General features: G+C 47.4%; 1 protein-coding gene across 2 annotated transcripts in view; it reads right to left on the reverse strand.

The window, feature by feature from the left end:
* Positions 1-13,436, reverse strand: part of CACNG5 (calcium voltage-gated channel auxiliary subunit gamma 5) — a 59,275-nt gene extending 45,839 nt beyond the window's left edge. Inside the window, exon 1 of one of the 2 annotated variants that reach the window (XM_053375352.1) lies at positions 13,327-13,436. In XM_053375352.1, coding sequence (XP_053231327.1) covers positions 13,327-13,337 — 11 coding nt within the window. In that variant the 5' untranslated portion in view covers positions 13,338-13,436. Of the gene's footprint in view, positions 1-92; positions 640-13,326 lie in introns of those variants that run through there. The other variant, XM_053375353.1, reaches the window with a different exon arrangement.
* Positions 13,437-15,311: the final 1,875 nt, after the last annotated feature.

Below are 15,311 nucleotides of genomic sequence, written 5' to 3' on the forward strand. Positions count from 1 at the left end.
TTTCTTCGCCCTGCACCCCGCGCTCTCCCTAGAACGCATCGGCTGCCACCCTCCTCCCTTCCTCGCCAATTCAAAGAGGGAGTCGCTCTTACCTTTGGGCGCCAGGTGACTCCGGAGCTCCCCTTTGCAAAGGACCCGAGCTCACCACACTTTAGATGCTCCCCTTTCCCCTAGGTTGTGGGGGGGGGGACGCTCCGATCCGAGGCAGTGGAACTGGGGCGCGCGGCTGCGAGGGTCTCTAACTGGAGCGCTGGAAGGGCGCGCAGAGTTCCGCGCTGCTCCAGCGCCGCGCTTTTTATCCCTCGCTCGCCCGCCTCCCCTCGGGGCGTTGCTTCGAGGGGCGGCCAGCGCGGGAGGGAGGGGGGCCCCCTAGAGGAGAAGAGGCGCGAAGGCGGCGTGCCGGCAGGAGGAGCTGGTGGCAGCGGGGAGCGTTGCTGCAGAGACCCCCCCTCCCCAAATCACAAAGGCTTCCCTCGGCTGGGCAGCCTCTTTGGCAGCTGCACCCAGGACGCGGAGGGGAGGGGAGTCCTGGGCATAGCTGCTGAGTTACAGCAGCCAGAAAGCTCGAGGGCTCGCTTCCACGCAGAGAGAAGGGAGGGGAGGAGAAGACGGAGGCTGGAACAGGCTCAAGGATGCCGGACGGGGAGACACCCCCCCCCCGGTCTCCTCCTCTTGCCACCCCCTGGAATAACCGGCAGACTGATGGAGAATGCCCTGCAACATCTAAAAGTCATCTGCCGCCCGCCCCATCAGATCCAGGAAGTGCCTCACTGAAGGTCAACATGGTCGGAACCAGCAGGGTCCTTAATGGGAGATCCTCACCTAACCAACCACCGCTGGAGCTCTCTCTTTCTTGTTGTTAAGAAATGAGTACATTTCCATTTTTAAATCCCGCCCCCGCCCCCATCTGTGAAAGCTCTTTAAGAAAAAACGACAGGGAACCACTCTGAGATCTAGCAAGTGGGGCAGTATACCAAACAAACAAATAAAATTTAAACTATAGACGTATTTAAAAAATAAATAACAGAATCGAAGTTATGATTCATGCCAGTTAGAAATCCCTTTCATTCCAATAGGATACTCAAAGCACATGTTTAACTCTCTTATAGAAGTTAAGGGAATGAGAACTAGCTCTCTCTAACCTTGGATGAAACATGCCCTGTGTGTGTGTGTGGTTATGATAATCAAAAATATGCTAGAATTATGGTCGTGCTCCGCAGTTGAAGGCTTACACGAATGGCTGAAAATTCGTTACAAGGCATAGTCAGCTTCCAAAATCTATCCAGGTCCTTTGCAACTTTGGGACATTACTAAAGCTTGGGGTGGTAGTAATTAAGCGGGGATTACAACCTTTCTGGGACACAGGTGGTGCTGTGGGTTAAACCACAGAGCCTAGGACTTGCTGATCAGAAGTTTGGCGGTTCGAATCCCCGCGATGGGGTGAGCTCCCGTTGCTCGGTCCCAGCTCCTGCCAACCTAGCAGTTCAAAAGCACGTCAAAGTGTAAGTAGATAAATAGGTACCGCTCCGGTGGGAAGGTAAACGGCGTTTCCGTGCACTGCTCTGGCTCGCCAGAAGCAGCTTAGTCATGCTGGCCACATGACCCGGAAGCTGTACGCCGGCTCCCTCAGCCAATAAAGCGAGATGAGCGCCGCAAACCCAGAGTCGGCCACGACTGGACCTAATGGTCAGGGGTCCCTTTACCTTTTACAACCTTTCTGCTTGCATGTCCATCATTTGAGACTGTGTTGTCAAGTGATGATTTGCACATGTGAGTAAACAGACAGAGACAAAACACCGCGTGCCACACCTTATACACAACACTTTTCAACGGCAGCAATTGACACGTTGATTGCACTGCCTGTCAATTAACTACCAGGGTAGCTTAAAGGTGTTGGTATTGCTGTACAAAGTCCTATATAGCTTGGGACTTGGACCCTTGGGACTTGGACGCCTCAGCCCTTACATAGCCAACCAGTCCCTACATTCTGCAGGAGTGAGCATGCTGCAGGTACCATTCTGTCAATACAGTGGTACCTCTGGTTACGAAGACTTCAGGTTACAAGCTCCGCTAACCCAAAAGTAGCTGCTCCTGGTTGTGAACGGAAACCGTGCGACGAAGGTGTGTGCTCAGCGGGAGGCCCCATTAGCGAAAGCGCGCCTCAGGATAAGAACGGTTTCAGCTTAAGAACGGACCTCTGGAACGAATTAAGTTCGTAACCAGAGGTACCATTGTATGTCAATTCTTCATGATGCTAGAATCAGGCCTTTAGTGTGGCGATACCTGCTCATTGGAACCCCCTATATATTGGACAGGCACAGCCTTTTTGTTTGATTTTTGGTCCCTGCTAAGGACGTTCCTGGAAGTGAGAGCTGGACCATAAAGAAGGCTGATTGCTGAAAAATTGATGCTTTTGAACTATGGTGCTGGAAGAGTCTCTTGAGAGTCCCATGGACTGCAAGAAGATCAAACCTCTCCATTCTGAAGGAAATCAGCCCTGAGTGCTCACTGGAAGGATAGATCCTGAAGCTGAGGCTCCAATACTTTGGCCACCTCATGAGAAGAGAAGGCTCCCTGGAAAAGACCCTGATGTTGGGAAAGATTGAGGGCCCAAGGAGAAGGGGACGAGAGAGGACGAGATGGTGGGACAGTGTTCTTGAAGCTATCAGCATGAGTTTGACCAATCTGCGGGAGGCAGTGGAAGACAGGAGTGCCTGGCATGCTCTGGTTCATGGGTTACGAAGAGACGGACACGACTAAACGATTAAACAACAACGATGTTCCTCTTTCAACTTAAATGGAAATCTTTATCTTAATTGGTATCCGTATTGATTTCCTCTGTGTGCCATTGTTGTTTTTATGGCTTTTATGGCTTTTAAAAAGAAAGTTTTTTATAGATGCAAGTGTTTTAATTGCCCCAAGCTAATTTTAATATTTTTTAAATTGATTTTGTTAAGAAGTACAAACTTGGAAAAAAGAATAGAAAGTGTAAAATGTAAAATATCACAGTCTGGAAGGACAAAAATACAGCACAGCTCTAAAAGAACTACAAAGTACTGGCTCGATGTTTTAATTGATTTTATATATGCAGCTATTCTATATATGTTTTATGACTTTGTATATTTTCTCCAGGATGCCTCATGGGAGGTGATGCATCAATGAAACAAACAAACATGCAAACAATAGTGAATCATGCAGTGTTGAATAATGCAGTGATGAAGAGAAACAAATGCCATTCAAGCATACATCAACCAGTCCAGGGAACTTCACTATCAGCGTACAATATTAGCTACATCCAAGATCAGGAGTTGTGTCCAGGGAGAGCTCTAGATATTTCAGCTCTCTATCTGGGGCAAGAGTCCTTCAGTGAGTTTGAGGCTGCACCCTAAAGAAATGATGTGAGTGACGCACTCTTTCACACCATAGAGTTTTGTGTCCAGGGGGTCCCTTTTCTAGGGAGATTAAAGATAAAGATAAAACTTTATTCGCATTAGCCAATGGCCATAGCAACAGCAAAACATTACAATATACGCAGAAAAGGAAATTTGATATAAGAGCACAATTTAAAGTCCTGAATCAGCCGTCAATTAGTGGCCTTATTCTGATTGCCCCTGCTATGAACCTAGCAACCTTTGCTGTTATCTGCTTATTTTGATCTGACAGAAGAAAGGACATTGTGGCAGTGGTTGAGCGCCCTGGGATGGTTAGTACGAGTGGGGTGAAGATCTCGTTCCTCAGGTCTTTGTAGAGAGTGCAAGACAGGAGGACGTGTGCTGCTGTTTCGGGTCTCCACAGGGGGCAAAGACGTTTCTCAGGTGGGATTTTTTGGAATCAACCCTCAAGTACTGCAGATGGCAAAACATCCAGTCTTGCAAGTGTAAAAGCACACCTGTATTTTGGGATAATAAGTTTGTGCATATATGGGGCCAGAGAATCAAAATGGAGAGGTGGAAAATGAACCTACCAAGGGCAGAATTTCCTTATAGTGGCCAGGTTGTTCTGATGCTCAATATCTTTTAGACGTTGACCAATTAGACTGTTTGCTTTAGTAGGGCCCATAGTGAGTAGGTGTTGTGGGGATAGGCCACAAGAGTGAAGTTTTTGATAGACGGTTTTAAGCCAGGCACTTTTATGGGAGTCTTGAAGTACTAGGGTTTTTAGGGAGATTATGCCACTCACTTAACTCCTGCGGTCCTTACTTCAACCTCCTCCTGACCACCCAGCAGTGCTATTTTTCTAGAAAAAGAGGTTCCAGGACTCATCATGAACTTGTTCTCCTACAATGGGAATGGCACCCACCTGAGAAGAAGAAGAAGAAGAAGAAGAAGAAGAAGAAGAAGAAGAAGAAGAAGAAGAGGAGGAGGAGGAGGAGGAGGAGGAGGAGGAGGAGGAGGAGGAGGAGGTGGAGTTTGGATTTGATATCCCCCTTTATCACTACCTGAGGAAGTCTCAAAGCGGTTAACATTCCCCTTTCCATTCCTCCCCCACAACAAACACTCTGTGAGGTGAGTGGGTCTGAGAGACTTCAGAGAAGTGTGATTAGCCCAAGGTCACCCAGCAGCTGCATGTGGAGGAGCGGAGACGCAAACCCGGTTCCCCAGATTACGAGACTACTGCTCTTAACCACTACACCACACTGGCTGAGAGGTGATGGAACTGAGTTCCAGTGACTTCCGGCTGAAAAAAAACAAAACCCTGCCTCCCAGGCATCAAGGAAGCTCAGAGTGGATGGTCCTGGAAGCAAAATTTAGGTTGCCAGGTAGGGTGCTAAAAGCTAGAACCTCCAAGGTAGCTTCCTCTGAAAGAGGAATTCCTCCTCACCGGCCCAAATAGGACTAATTTAGCCAGCTAGCCCTGGTGATCATCTAATGTTTATTGGATGGATTCCCCCCACTCCAAATTGATTTCTGAATTCTGAATTTATTGTTATGCACGCTTTATACTGTATTTTAAGCTGTTTTTTGTTGCATCAATTAAGTGCTTTAAATTTGTTGTTAGCTGCCCTGAGCCTGGTTTTCTGAACCGGGAAGGGCGGGGTATAAATATATTATTATTATTATTATTATTATTATTATTATTATTATTATTATTATTATTATTATTTTAAAATTTAATTTATTATTTATACCCCGCCCATCTGGCTGGGCCTCCCCAGCCACTCTGGGCGGCTTCCATAAAAACCAAAAATACAGTAAATATCACACATTAAAAACTTCCCTGAACAGGGCTGCCTTAAGATGTCTTCTGAATGTCAGGTAGTTGTTTATCTCTTTGACATCTGATGGAAGGGCGTTCCACAGGGCGGGCGCCACTACCGAGAAGGCCCTCTGCCTGGTTCCCTGTAGCTTTGCTTCTCGCAATGAGGGAACCGCCAGAAGGCCCTCAGCGCTGGACCTCAGCGTCCGGGCAGAATGATGGGGGTGGAGACGCTCCTTCAGGTATACTGGACCAAGGCCGTTTAGGGCTTTAAAGGTCAGCACCAACACTTTGAATTGTGCTCGGAAACGTACTGGGAGCCAATGTAGGTCTTTCAAGACCGGTGTTATATGGTCTCGGCGGCCGCCCCCAGTCATCAGTCTAGCTGCTGCATTCTGGATTAGTTGTAGTTTCCGAGTCACCTTCAAAGGTAGCCCCACGTAGAGCGCATTGCAGTAGTCCAAGCGGGAGATAACCAGAGCATGCACCACTCTGGCGAGACAGTCCGCAGGCAGATAGGGTCTCAGCCTACGTACCAGATGGAGCTGGTAAACAGCTGCCCTGGACACAGATTTGACCTGTGCCTCCATGGACAGCTGTGAATCCAAAATGACTCCCAGGCTGCGCACCTGGTCCTTCAGGGGCACAGTTACCCCATTCAGGACCAGGGAATCCTCCACACCTGCCCACCTCCTGTCGCACAAAAACAGTACTTCTGTCTTGTCAGGATTCAACCTCAATCTGTTAGCCACCATCCATCCTCCAACCGCCTCCAGACACTCACACAGGACCTTCACCGCCCTCACTGGTTCTGATTTAAAAGAGAGGTAGAGCTTTATTATTATTATTATTATTATTATTATTATTATTATTATTATGGCCAGCTGGACGGGCGCCATTACGTAGTCTCAATGTTTGGAGAGCCAATAATGTTGGGAGGCAGAGTTTGGAGCAGATAGGCACTGGGGAGCAATTTAGGACAGGCTGGGTCTGCTGTACAAAAGGGATGTGCTCTGCTTGAACTGGGATGGAACCAGATTGCTGGCACTTAAAATAAAAACCTAAAGTGATGGTGGGTGGGGGGAGCCAACAGGAGCTGAAGTGGTTCTGGTTTGGAATGAAGCTTCCTCCACATATCAAGAAACAGTTCAGCTTGAATACAACCTGCTAATAAGTGAATGTTTAAGTTTTGATAATAAATTTGAAACACCCTGCGCACCCAGAAGAATGATTGCACATGAAAGGCACAAGTTCTTCACTAGAACTCCAAGTGAGGGAGAAAGCACACTAACCCATCTGTGACCAACTAAGTTTAAAGCTGTTCCCACGAACTTCTGAATTTGTGGAGCTTTTGAATATCAAGATTAGCATGCAACATGAAGCCAGGCAGACTGAGATCCAGATCACTGTGACTGATTTAACCCTTGGGTGGGAAGCAGATTTGTAAGAACAAGTTGCTGAAAGCAATGGAGAGGATGAAGGCAGAGAAAAGCAAAATGGCGGTCTACGTTGCAAAAATGCACTTGGCTGGCAAAACACTTGGTTTCTTCTTTATTCTGACATATTAGGAATGTCAAAGCAGTTATGAAAAAAGGGATTACAATTGGGGTTTTTTTTTGGGGGGGGGAATGTTAATTGCTTGCTTAACAATTTCAGTTAGACCAGTAATCTAAAATTCCCTAGTGGCACCACTGAATGGTGATTTCCTCTCTGTAATCTACCATTTTTGAAATGCACACCTAAGGAGCAATCCTATGATTCTTGGGAGGGCATGCTTCCTGAGTTATAAAAGTAACCATATTGTCCTCTACTTCATAGGTCTTTGTGGCTATGACTACATATCTGTTAACTGTTCTCTGATCCAAGTTGGCTTACATTTATTTTGTCATAAGGATATAGGAAAGCCCTTCTGATTCAGGCCAAACTCCCACCTGATACAGCATTCATGACTAGCCTTATCTTCTATGAATTTGTCTAATCCCCCTGTTAAAGCTGTCCAAGTGGGAGGACATCACAGTATTTTGCGGTAACCTTTGTCACAGTTTATATACCACCCTATACCAGAGTGCAAGTAGATAAATAGGTACCACTCTGGCGGGAAGGTAAACGGCGTTTCCATGTGCTGCTCTGGTTTCTCCAGAAGCGGCTTAGTCATGCTGGCCACATGACCCGGAAAAACTGCGGACAAACGTCGGCTCCCTCGGCCAGTAAAGCAAGACGAGCGGCGCAACCCCAGAGTCGTTCGCGACTGGACTTAACTGTCAGGGGTCCTTCACCTTTTTTTTACCCAGAGGTCTCAGGGTGGTTTACAGAATAAAACCACAAAATGCACAATCAAAGCAACAACAACAACAACCACCCAATAACCCCCCCCAAATCACCCACATTTTAAAAGGGCAATTTGTGTACTGAAGTAGATATATTTGCATTTCAGTATTGTGGTGGTGGTGGTTAAAAAAAGATTCCCTGCTCTCTCTCACTTTAGCTTACAGGCATAGTAGCCTGCCATCTGGACTGGCATGTTTTGAAGCTCCCAACTTTTCAGAGCGATTCAGGTTTCCAATTATCTGAATGCAGAAGCGAGAGGTAAAATCCGAGAGCTTCCGTAAAAAGGAATTATCCCAGGATGAATACATTGGATATAAAACTTGCATATTGATGAATTCCTTTCCCCCCATTTTTTCATTTCAAAATAAATTTAACCACGAGTTTCAGCTCCCCCTACTCCCTTTCCTTCTTCCCTTCAACACTGCCCCCCTTTTCTCCTTCAGAAGTGGATTTTGTGCCAAGGGTACACTTGACCCTCGTCCTGGAGTCTAACTGGCATGTGGAGTGTTATTTGAGTCACGTGGTAGGATGGCTGAGTGTGCAGTTGGATTAAAAAATATATGCAGCTGGGGGGAAATTGTGCAGTTGGAAAGCAGAGAATGTGCAGTGGGAAAAATGAGGGAAACTTGTCCCGTTTATGTGCTTATTGAGCGCTTAAATGGCAGGCAGGGCTTTTTTTCCAGCTGGAACTTGCCGGAACTCAGTTCCAGAACTTCTTAGAATTTTCCATTCTAAGAGAATGAGGGAGGAGTTCATGGCGAGTTCCGGAACCTCTATAGCACTGACGACAGGAAACGTCAGGGATAGCATATACACAAATTATATCAGGCTAGAATGTGCTTAGCTTCCATACCTACAACAAACTGCCTAAACCATATTGAAAAACCATATACCTTTTGACTGAAACCTCCTGAGAGTTAATTGGGTCCTGCTCTTACTTTTCAGTGCAATATTTTCACTTGCAAGCATATCGACATCAGCACTAGGGGGTTTGGCTTGGGCATGGAGCAATTGAAATATTTCTGGCCCGCCCACCGGAAGTGACACATAGGTCAATCCAGGCAGGGGTCGCTAAGATTTACATCAAATAGGGTGACCCCCGCAGGGACCATCAACTGGGAGGATGTTAGAATTCCTGCTCCATGATTGCAGTCATGGGATTTTTGTCTATCACATGACGGTGTATGTTTTAATTCCACAAAGTGGGAAGTGACGGAGACAGGATGTTTGTGTTACTGTGTTCCATGAAGTGGGGCTATTGTCCTTTGTTCTTTCTCTTTGCTGTCTGATGCTAGAGAGAGAGGGAGCCATGTTGCAGTGCTCTGTGTGTGTTTATATGTAAATAAAGTAGATTAGCCAAAATGCTGAGTTGCTGAGGTCTGTTATGCAAGCTGTGGTGACTCTGCGGATCCCTAAGTGTGCCGATGTCTGTTGGCATCGGTCACTGTGATGTTCGGGCAGAAGAAAGCTTTTGAAGCTCCCAAACAAACGACCAGGAGGGAGAGAACATGCCAGTCGGGCATGTGTCTCTGCCAGGGTCCTACTCGAGTGTAGGACGAGCTCCTGACAGAGAGTGCCTTTGGCCCTGGCCCCGCCTGGGCATGCGGACATGGCCACTCACCCCGGATCCCTTTGATGAGATCTCTTTGATGAGATACCCCAGTGTTTGGAGGGGCACGTGGAGACTACAACCTCCCCTCCATCCAAGACAAAGGATTGCCCTAATGCCCAACCCAGTTGTGACGATTGCTGTGAGGTAGGCAAAAAACCACCAGGTCAGAGCCAATTTGCCCGGTGGACAAATTCCTACCTGGCCCCATAAAAACAGTGACCACCCTAGCCACAGCAAGGTCCTTGACTATCAGCTTAAACCGAGGGCGAGTGGGTGGAGAAATCCGACGAAGGAACAAACACGTAGTGCCCCAGATGTGGGCTGCTTAAATGGTCAGGGGGCGGACCCAATGGAAGCCTTCCCACTCTGTCAGCTCTGCCCCCTGGCACAGCCCAAGTCCCAGCCTGCATGCCCATTTGCCAAAGCAGGATGCAGGCCAGGATCCGGCTTCTGATAAGCTGTGGGGGCTTATGTATTCAATTTTGAGGGACTGAGTCTCTGGTTATTCTGGAATTAAGAGTCTTGTTCATTTGAAAGCACTCCCATTTCCAGAGTCTGAATAGCTGAGGCTACAGAGGCGGATAGTTCAGCAGCCTTGGCAACTGCATGAGGGATGTAGGCAAGAGCCTTTATTTATTAAACAGCAATGGAGAGGCCGCGCAGAAGATAAATATATAGTTTTGTAGCTTTCAATACCAGTCAGCAGAGCAGAGATTTCCCAGGACAAAAATAAAAAAGGGGAAACTCATCCAAAGATGTGCGGTAATGAGCAGTTTCCTCGGATCTGACAAATTAGTCGCTCCAAGTCTTTTTAATAAAACAATGGCTCAAAATGCATTGGCTTCATTATTCATGATCTGCCCTTGCCGTGGCTGACAATCTACCCAGCGACTTGCCTAGAGAAGTGAAATGCTTCACCGCTGCCTGGAGAAGCGAAATGCTGCGTCTTAACGTCACTGCTGCAATTTGACACGATGGATTTGAACCCCATAGGTAACAAAGCCACAGCTGGTGTGTGTACACACACAAAAAGTTTTGGAAATACAAGCCACAGGTTCCCCACCGATGAGGAGCTGGCCTACGTGAGTTTTAATTTGCAGGCACTCTCAACCTTATTCCAGAAAAGGTAATAAAATTATATATTTATAAGCCTTACCAACAACAATGCAATTACAACCCTTCATGGTGACCTCTGTATTATTGGGGCGGAGATGCGAGCTGTTGTCAAAAGACTGTGGCTTACAACAGCTCTGCAAAGTTGTTGTTGTTGTTTAGTCATTTAGTCGTGTCCAACTCTTTGTGACCCCATGGACCAGAGCACGCCAGGCACTCCTGTCTTCCACTGCCTCCTGCAGTTTGGTCAAACTCATGCTGGTAGCTTTGAGAACATTGTCCAACCATCTCATCCTCTGTTGTCCACTTCTCCTTGTGTCTTCAATCTTTCCCAACATCAGGGTCTTTTCCAGGAAGTCTTCTCTTCCCATGAGGTGGCCAAAGTATTGGAGCCACAGCTTCAGGATCTGTCCTTCCAGTGAGCACTCAGGGCTGATTTCCTTAAGAATGGATAGGTTTGATCTTCAAAGTAAGTAAAGGAAAAGGGACCCCTGACCATTAGGTCCAGTCGTGGCTGACTCTGGGGTTGCGGCGCTCATCTCGCTTTACTGGCCGAGGGAGCCGGTGTACAGCTTCCGGGTCATGTGGCCAGCATGACTAAGCCTCTTCTGGCGAACCAGAGCAGTGCACGGAAACGCCGTTTACCTTCCCGCTGGTGCGGTACCTATTTATCTACTTGCACTTTGACGTGTTTTCGAACTGCTAGGTGAGCAGGAGCAGGCACCAAGCAACGGGAGCTCACCCCGTCGTAGGGATTCGAACTGCCGACCTTCTGATCGGCAAGTCCTAGGCTCTGTGGTTTAACCCACAGTGCCACCCGTGTAGCCCACTGTTAATAGTGCAGAGATGGTGCTTGAGCAGAGACGGTGTTTTTCAACCACCCTGCAAAGTAGCTCAGTTTTGTTAAATCCACCAAAGGCTGGTGGGGATATTAAGTTCATGATGCAAGACACAACAGGGCATGCCACACGGAAGCCATGTCTTATAGGTAATTTGCTGTGTGCCTGTCTATGCTTGCAGGGGCTGCTTAGATATTGTACCCTGTGGGGCTGCAGTATTTTTTGTGAGCAGGTTTTGCCCTCAACACAACTGCGTTCCTAAGGGCAGTACTCAGGGGTGGCTCATCCCATTTCGCTGCCTGAGGCAAAATGGGAAACATGAGCACACACACACGCACTGAAGCCTTGCTTACTGAAGTCACGCTGAGGTGTAGCTTCCATGCTCTGTCAAGATCTCGTGAGAGCCCAGCAAGATCTTGCAGGGCTCTTGTGAGTTTTTACAGGGCTCTTGCCAGATCTCATCAAAACCCCAAAGCCGCTGCCACAGCCACAGCAGGTGGGCAGGACATCCACAGTAGCACTGGAGAAGCAAGAAGCAGCTGCTGCTTCCGGCAAGTTCTTGATGGAATCCACAACTGCCGCTTCTCTTGAATTATCCAGCAGTGGTGGGACAGCAGGCAGGGTGCCTTTTGCAGTGCCGCCCCTTGGATTCTACCGCCTGAGGTAGCTGTCTCAGTCTGCCTCATGGGCTGGCCGGCCCTGGCAGTGCTTTATATGGGGGAAGGTAAGCGATACACCACAGGGTGGGGCTAAACCTGATCTCTTGCTACTAAGCAGCAAGCCTACTCCTCTTTGCATAGCCCCATTCAGGATTTTGATTCTTCGTCACAATAGCTTGACTGGCGTTGAGAGCTGTCGAGAACACTGGGAACTGGGCTGGCTTACAGAAATATTCCATTTCCCCCTGCCCTTAGAATCTAGGATGGGCAAAAAACATACTGAGCTCACTAGTACAGTGGTACCTCGGGTAAAGAACTTAATTCGTTCCGGAGGTCCGTTCTTAATCTGAAACCGTTCTTAACCTGAAACCGTTCTTAACCTGAAGCACCACTTTAGTTAATGGGGTCTCCTCCTGCTGCTGCTGCACCACTGCCACACAATTTCTGTTCTCATCCTGAAGCAAAGTTCTTAACCCAAGGTACTATTTCTGGGTTAGTGGAGTCGTTAACCTGAAGCATCTGTAACCTGAAACGTCTGTAACCTGAAGCATCTGTAACCCGAGGTACCACTGTACACTACTACATTACAGTTGTTCTGCCTTTAGGCACCAGGCAAAAACATTCCTTTTTAACCAGGCCTTAGGTTGATCTTATTGACATCCTACACCCTTTTAAAATGTGGCTTTTTGGGGGCGGGAGTTATTGGGTTACTGCTTTTGGTTTGATTTTATATTTTGTGGTCTTGTTGTGAACTGCCCTGAGACCTCCGGGTATAGGGTGGTGTATAAGTGGAATAAATAATAATAATAATAATAATAATAATAATAATAATAATAATATGTGTTCTATAAAGGGCAGGAAGACAGCTACCAGGATTGAGCACCGACCACACGATTCAGCACAGACTGCAATTCAGTGCTTCGGAAAAGAGCCTGATTCAGCTCAGACTGTTGCAGAGATTTGGCTTGGGTCTGAATCAGAATCCCAATTCCGGAGCACCGAATTTCATGTCTCCCCACCACCACCTGATTATAATGGGGAAATCAACAAATGGCGACATCTGTTTTGTTTTTGACAGAAGTGGATTCCATTTGCAGGCGTACCAAACCCAGTCTGAGTTGCAGAAAGCAACAGCTGCGAGGCTGATTTGACAGGAGTGGTTGTGTCGGAATTAACAAGGAGCACAGAGCACACAAGAAGAAGGTGACAACATCACTTTAACATCCCTCCATATCAGCAGTGTGATTAGAGAGCCCTCAGATAATCATTCCCTCTGATTGAAAGCTAGGCTCAAAACTACAGACCCTTCTTTTCAAGCCTGGGGAAAGAGACACGTTTTAGGTTTTGCAGATACAGTGCCTGCAGGTTTTTGTTTTGATCTCCAAATCGCTCCCAGGACTTTGAGAGGCCCCTGATTTTGATCAGCCACATGATTACAGAGGGAGCACAGTTTGACCCCAACAAGTCCGGAATATCTCCAAAACTGGCCAGAAGCCACTTAAGGATTTGCCTTTCCTCCAAATCTGATGCACACTCCTGGCAGCAAGGCATTCCGCTGTGGATATCATAGAGCACTTACCTTGTGGACATGCATCTACCTCAAACAAATGGTTGTTTGTGCATATGTTGGGTGAGGAATCTAATAGAAGCAGGCCTTTTCATTGTCTAAGAACTGGGTTTGTTCTGAAAAGAGAAAGGGCATTTGCTGGAATCAGCTCTCCACAATGAAACATGGAGAAAAGTATGTCAAGTGGAAGAGGAGACTTCAAAGCACAGGAGACATGGCTACACAAAGCATAAAAAAAGGGGGAAATGCTGCAGTCGCTGCTTGGGGCCGAGTTGAAATCCAAACACGAAAGAGTACCTAGGGACCTGGGCTGGAAAGGGGCCGTTTGAACACCTTGGAGACAAGATGAACTGCCCCACTTTGAGCTTTGATGCAACCATGTTTTCTCTCCCCCTTGCATTGCATTGCAAAAAGCTTTAATGCTAATTCATCCTTCCCAGGGGGGCTCTTGCAGGCTAACATAAATATTGATTTATGGTATTTAGCAACATTAACTAATAAAGATCTCATCTGACTTCAGTGGGAGGTGGGAAGGCTGGGCTATTGTCACTCTCAAAGCACGCTGGCACATTTCTGCCTGCACACCCACAAAGTTGTGTTACGCAACTCTGAAGCTGCAACTTAAGTCAGCAGAAATGATTTTCTGATTCACCGTGGAGCAGGACCCAGACTTGGAGTTGCTCCCCCCACCCCACCCACGCACAAAAAAGGACAATGAATAATTAACTTTTTAAAAAAGCAATACAAAAAACCAACCTCTCAACAGCCTGCCTGCCTGCTGTATGGGGGTGGGGGGTTATTTAAGAGAATCAGAAGTTAAGAAAACAATACAGTGGTACCTCGGGCTAAGTACTTAATTTGTTCCGGAGGTCTGTGCTTAACCTGAAACTGTTCTTAACCTGAAGCACCACTTTAGCTAATGGGGCCTCCTGCTGCTGCTGCACCGCCGGAGCACGATTTCTGTTCTCAAACTGAAGCACTATTTCTGGGTTAGCGGAGTATGTAACCTGAAGCGTATGTAACCTGAAGCGTATGTAACCTGAGGTACCACTGTAACCTATAAAACAACTTCAATATTAGCAGTTTGTGACCTGCTGGCATGTCAAATCCGCAGCAAGTCAGTGGTCTGCCTGGCTGCTGAACCAGAAAACCACAGAAGGCAGCAGCAGCACAAATGCTATGCAGAATTCCTATTGCATGGTCAGTACATAAGCTGTTATGTGGTGATCCCAGGGTATTGTACAGGCATGGGGGGTGTCACCAGGTTCAAAGAGGTTCAAGTTCCTCCGTGCAGCAGGGCTTTCGTGCATCCACTGGTGAGAACCTCTCCTGTCCTTGCCCTCTCTGAAGACATTCCCTGGGAACTCTCCCTCTCCTCCCAATAACTGTCTGGAACGGGCTTTCCCTCTCTCCGCAATCCCTGCCAATACATATTCAACTCTCTGTCCCCCACCCCCACATTTGCCTGAGGTGGCTTATGTTAAAGCGGCGCTCAGTTCCAAGGTGCGTGCATGCGTGGGGTTTTCTGAAGTCAGCGTGCCACGAGGCGCACGTCTGGGAATGTACCCATCCGAGCTAAGCTGGAGGTTCTCCACGCAGCTCAGGTCAGATAGGTTTGCAGCATAAGCATTTCAGAGCAGCTGTCAGCAGATGCCAGCTTTCCTAAGGGATGCTGCATTATTGCCAGCAAAAAGAACATTGCCCTCCGACGTCTTTCAGTTCTGTCCCTTGCTGCATTGCGTTCAAAAAAAGGGGGCGAGAGGAAAGCCAGGGAGGACATCAGTGGCATTGTGTCTTTGCACATTTATGCAGTAATAGCTCCACTTCAGACTCCTCTCCTGGGGGAGGCTGGTTGGGGGGTACCACTTGCGCGCAAAAAATAAATTACATTAATCCCACCCGACTACATATAAAGAAAGGACACTTAAACAGTCTCAGAATCATTAATTACAGAGATTTCTGCAGGCCCTGTGGTGGAAAACAGCTGGATTTTTCTC

Source organism: Podarcis raffonei, chromosome 2 (genome assembly GCF_027172205.1).
Source record: "Podarcis raffonei isolate rPodRaf1 chromosome 2, rPodRaf1.pri, whole genome shotgun sequence".
Classification (NCBI taxonomy): Eukaryota; Metazoa; Chordata; class Lepidosauria; order Squamata; family Lacertidae; genus Podarcis; species Podarcis raffonei.